Below are 6,524 nucleotides of genomic sequence, written 5' to 3'. Positions count from 1 at the left end.
ATTATTATTATTATTATTATTATTATTTCTGCCGTTTAGCGCCATCTGCTGTCAGAGAGTGAAAGTGCGCTTTCATCCAGAGCGTCTCTCACATGTTCTGCCATGTGCTTCTCGTCCGCGCTTATTTACGTCAGAGTGCGCACGTGTCTTTCATGCATCATACAGCGGTGTTGTGCATTTTGACCAGTTTATGGGAAAAGTATTCTTAAAATGCATTCAAAATTCTGAATAATTTGTTATATATAATTATTCACGGTATTTAGAAGTGCCCATGATAACAATATCGTGCATATTCATTACCGTGATATATTGCATTACCGAATACCGGCACAAGTCTATTTGGGAGTGAACTATGCCTATTAAAGCTCTGTTGTCATTTATTGACCCTTATGTCTCAACCTCACCTTTTTTTCCCTTCCTAAAATGTGCACACTGCAAATAATCTGAGAGGGAATTTAGATCAGATTAAAGTCAATGCATGAAGCAGGGTTATTTCAGGTCACAGACTGTTCTGCGGTGGCAATCTAGATCAAAAGATTCGCTTGCAAGGAATCCTTAGTACGCGGCCTTGAACGGACAGCCTGACCAGCGTACACGCTCATGCAGTCAACTGTGGAAAACACGCAGGTTTTTCCACTTGCGCTCGGTTAATGCCTGAAATGCAAGCCAAAATGACTCAATCGCACACAGAGAACCGCTCGAAGGCGCCCGGGAGTTTCATCAAGCCAAGAACGGTTTGTTTTTAAGGTGCGAGCCCATGAGAAAATGGAAACGAGAGCGCGCGCAAAACTACGTGCCGTTTGCATGTTTACTGCAGTTGCGCTGGGACCGAGATGGAGTGCCACGTTTAAGTGTGTGAACTCTCGTTCTCGCTCGCTCTGAGACACACACACACACACACACACAAACGGAGCAGCTGCCGCGGTCTGTGTTGAAAGGTTCTGCCGCGCAGTCATGACATATTTCCGAGCTCCGGCAGCGCCGCGGCGCTGCTCGTGGCTTAACACACACACACACACAGAGAGAGAGAGAGAGAGAGCTGGCAGCTCAGTGCGTTGCTCGCGGCTTATCTCTCTCACACACAGCGAGAGAGCGGCTTCCTGTCTGAGGCAGGAGCGCGGAGGGAAAAGGAGGGGGACGGAACGAACGAAGACTAGAAAAACAAGCCGATGTGGACTGACAGAAAAAACACACGCGAGACGGAAGGTCTGTCCCCACCTGCTAAGGGCCGACGTGAGGGTGAAGAGGGTGAGGAGAACGAGCGATCGAAAAGAGAGAGAGAAATTAGGAATACAGGGTGGGAAGGATTACATTTTATCTCGCTTCCTCTGACACACACACACCGCACGGATCGGCGCCGAGTGCCCTCCGCTGCACGCTCTGCCGCTCCCCCACCGTATATGTGGCGCACGCACAGCCCCGCGAGAAACAGCCGCCTTAAACCGATGTCACCAAGCGCATTTATAAAGCCATTAGAGCAGAATTAGACCCCGAGCGCCAGCGGGGAAAATCACAAAGCCCTGAGACTCAGCGGTAACGAGAGCACGCGCTCTAGACAAGCGTTCGAGAAAATCCACCGCTAGCGGAACACTGTAGCTCTCTGCAATCTGGGGGAAAAGCTGTTTAGCTATTAGTAAAAAATAAATAAATTAAAATTATTTAAAAAAAAATAGTTTGGATGTTATTAAAATACAGTCCAGCTAACCGTAAAACAGTTTATCTATTAGTAAAAAAAATAGTTTAGGTATTCACAGTTGATCTATTAGGCAGTTTAAAGAGCAGTTTAACTATTCGTACAATTTAGCTATTTTAAAACGGTTAAGCCATTCGTACACACAGGGCAGCTATTTCTAAACACTTCAGCTATTCCTAAATATTTGCTATAACTGAAAAATGTAGCTATTCGTAAAATTCTTATTTTTCTGTGAGAACCGTCAGCCTTTTTTGTGGTTAGAAATGAAGAAAAACCACCCTCCATTTCCGTGGGCCGTTAATGGCGGGCGTTAGTTTGGGGGACGAGAGATCGGGAGGTGTGCGGAACAGGCGGCTAATGGCTTAAAACAGCGCGTGTTTAGCACCTTCCGCCGAATGATTAATTAACGTGGAGATTACGGAGAGCACTTGTCAGATCGCTGATTGGACCTTAATGGCAAAGAGCCATTCTGCCTGAGAGCAAAATTACCGACAGAGTCTAGCAACCGCAGCAGAATCAGACAGAGAGAGAAAGAGTGAGGAAGAGATGGATAGGGCTCTTTCACGCACGCGCACACACACACACACACACAGGGTAAACTGATAAACTGTGCCAGGATCAGTGATACAGTATTGCTTCTTCTATAATTGTCAAAGCTGACTGCACTGTGACTGTTCATACTGGATAATAAACATTTCTGCATGGTTCTGTTTGTTGATGATATGGTTAATCATCTCCAGCAAAAGATGACAGACATATTGATAGTCACATCAATATATAATTTTACTTAATTATACAGAAAGATAATAAACATTATTGCCTTTTCATGCAGAAAATTAATAGCCTACAGATTTATATTCCAGTAAACATCAGTTTACTGCAGACACAAATAAAACTGTGAGTCATTCAGCCAGGAACTGAAATATTTCTTCTGTCTCTCTTAAATAATTTATTTCAACAGCAGTGCATCTCAGCTGTTGTACTTGTCTGATAAAATGGAATTACAATGTGGTTTTGCCTTCATGCACAGCCTCTCACTATCAGTTTGCAGCCAAATGAAATGACAATTAAATGTTTTTCATTTTAGCGAGTGTGCATGTAATTAAATCCCTACAAATAATCTCTGCAAAAAGAAGGATGAGGCTTCGGTTTTAGCCCAAAACACACTTGTAGCCAATCAGCAGTAAGGGGCGTGTCCAGTAATGATAGATAGAAGAGAGTGCTCAATTTGAGTAAACAGGACGGATATTAGCAGATCGACTATAGATAGAGAGAGATGGCTGATAAAAAAGAAGAAAATATCGGAGGAACAAAACATTAAAAGAAGGGTTACGATCAGGCAAGAGGTAGGAGGGTTGTGTACGTACGTGTGGGGCGGAGATATCAAAACAGGGGCGAGGTTTAGGTGGGGTATGGGCGTGTTTGTTTTGGTGCTCTCAAATATCAACATCTTTTGCCAAAATTCGCTTAGTGCACCTTTATGGGTGAAGTGTGTAATTTCTGTACCACCATACATAACTGCAAAAATAACGATTGTTTTTAAACAAGTTTAACTCCTCCTATTGTTAATGGAAATTAATTACCCTAAACTTGTAGTTGAGTCAAAATGAAACAAACATACAAACAAAAAAACAAGAAGGAAGAACAAAGAACAATAATAAAAACAAAATAAAACAAAAGAACAAGGATGGAATACAAAACAAAAAACAAACAAACAATAAGTAAGAACAAAGAACCAAAACACACACACATGCACGCACACATGCACGCGCACACACACACACACACACACATAACGATAGGTTTCAATCAGCACACAAAGGCCAGTTTTGTCTGAGTCATAAAAGAGGGAGGCAACAACCAAACACAAGTGTAAATAAGCAGCATCGTAATGCAAGCGAGAATGAAAGAGTGTGTGTGTTGCAGTAAAACTCTTGGCTTGAGAGCTAAAGGGAGGTATAGAAACGCAAACAAGTGAACAAGAGACGTTGGGGGAAGGGAACTACAAATGTGTGCATGAGGACATAAATTTGTATAATGACAAGGGTATGACATAGGTATTACAAGGAGAAGGTGACTTTTCAGGACATTACCCCATGTCCCCACTTTTCAAAACGCATATAAACAGAATGGAGTGTATTGAAAATCTGAAATAGCACAAAGTTTCCTGTGAGGGGTAGGTTTAGGGGTAGGGTTGGTGTTAGGGCAATAGAATATACGGTCTGTACAGTAGAAAAACCATTACGCCTATGTGATGTCCCCACTTTTCACAAAAACAAACCTGTGTGTGTGTGTGTCAAAGCATGCGGTGGTGATGGAACCGTCTGGCCACTTCAAGCACAAAACTTACAAAATACACAAATACAGCAAGGAATGGAGCACAATGGAACAACATGCCATCCCTAGCTGCGAGAAAACAAACCCACAGACGCATGTGGATGCACGTTATAGGCAGAATGAGAGAAAAGCGGAAAATAGCAGATGGGAAAAACATGGGGGGAAAAAATCTAAGCGTAAAACTAGCTTGATTCCGACGCCACAAAAGCATGCTCTAGTCTGGAACGGCACCACTGCATCAATGCTAAAAAATGCTCCATAAAATGCAATAAGAAACTTTCCCTTTCAGTGGAATTCAAGGCACCGCTGTGGAGCGAGAGAGAGGGGGGGGGGATGGGAGCTGGGGAAGGAGAGAAATCATGCGCTTGCAGCAGTAATCGCTCATTTCCTGTTCTCCGTGCCAGTCCTTTCAGACGCACTGCCGGAACTAATCCAGCTCCCCATTAATCTACACATATTGGACACGGAACGCCGCACCATTCCAGAACCTGCGGAACCACCGTATTCCAGAACTGTGGAATACCGTTGAATTCCAGAACAAAAAGGAATCCACTAATCAACGAGATCAGTGCAAGTTCTGTTGCATTACAAAAATGCTGAACACTGTAGACATATTAAACTCTGTGATGTTTAAAGACAACATGAAATCTGAATTTTAATAAATAAAAAAGTCGCTAGTCTTAACCATAATTCATCAGTGTATGTTTTTCTAAAAATAATGTTTGTTTTTATAAACTTAAACAAAAATTTAATAGCATGTTATGCAGAAAATAGGGTGCAAAATTTGTCGCAAGCATAATAGAGTGCTAGAGCGTTGCTAGAATGTTGCTAGAACGTTGCTGCACTAGTCAACCGGTAAATGCAGCAATATTTACTATAGATATTCCGTTTTGTTCATAAAACATGTCATACTGTGAAAGATAAATGCGCTGCAAATGCAATTTCATGTTGCCTTTAAAAATGCTGCAGTATTACAAAAACGGCAAACACTCTACCGACATTTGTGTTAAACTCAGAAAAGACCGACTACAAGATCAGAGACAGAGTGCAAAGGGTTAAGGTTTTCCAGTTCAAAGGAGAGAAAGAGCAAGGGCGAGACGGAAAAGCTCGAGAAACAGCGTGCCTGTGAAAGCACGGGAATGAATGTGAGCGAGAAAGCTTTGAGTGGGAGTGCAAAAGCCGAGAGGAGAAAGAGATGAGACGGCGCGCATATGTGCGAGCGAGAGGCTGCATCGCAAGAGGAAGGAAAAAAACAGTGTGTGTGTGTGTGTGTATGCGCACGCCAAGCGATCGCTCTGTGCCTGTCAGGGGCTCTCGCATGTCAGACTCAGCCTCACGCAGAAATAATGAGATGCGAAGAGAGCAGGAGAGGGCAGCCGGAGAGAGAGACAGTCGCACACACACCTCATATCCCAGCCGCGCAGCTCGCTGCAGTAGAGTCTCGCCTGCGTTCTTGTTGACAATGAGTCGGCGTGCTTCGGGCGGCATGGGCCTGCTGACTGGCGGCTCCGCTGACACTGGAGGTGCGGGGGCAACCGGAGGTACCGGTACGTCCGGATTGGCGCTTGGAGGGGTCGGGGGTGCCGCGGGTTGGTAGGCAGGAGAAGGGGCGCGAGGTTTGACCAGAGAAGACTCGTAATCGGAAAGAGATGATGGCTGCTTCTGGGCAGAATGTTTCACCACCTGACAGGGGAATAAAAATTAATTACTTTACAAGGCCTCAGATTTTACACAGATTTCATAGTCATAGTACGTGGCGGCACAAACAGGGAAAGGCAGACATTCTTTACAAAGATAAAGCGGACGAAAGAGCGAAAGAGCTACACTCGCTTGGTGCCAAGAGACAGGCGGGATGGAGCGCTAATTAATCACAGCGACAAGTTCATAGTCGGCACTGCGGTGTAATCAGCGAGAGACTGAAATTTGAAATTTGAAAAATTTGAATGTGAAAATGTGAGCTGTCCCTACATAACTTTTTTTGCAGCTGTGGAAAATGTAGCCAAACAGCAGTGCAGGAAAGGCTGTTTCCCACCATAAACCAAGAACAAAAGTGTGACTGTCAACAACGGTTCCTCACACACACACACACACAGCATGGTCAGCAAGGTTATTTTTGGCCTGCAGTTAAACATGGCGAAACAAACAGGGACTATTTACACCAGTACAATCGTCCCATAAACATTTCTGTTAAAAACGTGCATCTTCCCACATTGAGTGCATCTTTTTTTGGCTCTAGGCTGTGTGCTTGCTTGTGAGCTGGATGGAAAGCTGCAGACACCGATCTGTCAGCGAGCATGTTCCCCGGCAGGGAAAGTTAAACAGGAAACAATGGAAGGCTTTGGCTCTCTCCCACTCGCTTTATCTCTCCCGCCTTCCGTGTGCAAGTTCTCTATCTGTGGAGTGCAGTAGGGCAGGCGGATGGGAGCCGTGTGTGTGTGTGTGTGTGTAGGCCGCGAGTTCATGCGAGCAGACTGAAGGTCGGGAAGGGGGGTGT

The 6,524-nt window shown here is 44.4% G+C and overlaps 1 protein-coding gene across 2 annotated transcripts in view; it reads right to left on the bottom strand.

Moving 5' to 3' along the window:
• The window catches only part of LOC107745971 (BCL-6 corepressor-like), a 54,187-nt gene that overhangs the window by 20,492 nt on the left and 27,171 nt on the right, over positions 1 to 6,524 (bottom strand). For both annotated transcript variants that reach the window (XM_016560002.1, XM_016560003.1), the window contains one exon: positions 5,435 to 5,713. In XM_016560002.1, coding sequence (XP_016415488.1) covers positions 5,435 to 5,713 — 279 coding nt within the window. The remainder of the gene's footprint in view (positions 1 to 5,434; positions 5,714 to 6,524) is intronic.

The sequence above is a fragment of the Sinocyclocheilus rhinocerous genome, unplaced genomic scaffold (assembly GCF_001515625.1).
Source record: "Sinocyclocheilus rhinocerous isolate Xijiao unplaced genomic scaffold, SAMN03320098_v1.1 scaffold1339, whole genome shotgun sequence".
NCBI classification, from domain to species: Eukaryota; Metazoa; Chordata; class Actinopteri; order Cypriniformes; family Cyprinidae; genus Sinocyclocheilus; species Sinocyclocheilus rhinocerous.
Note: the sequence above shows the minus strand (reverse complement) of the source record. Positions and strands in the feature narration are given on the sequence as shown.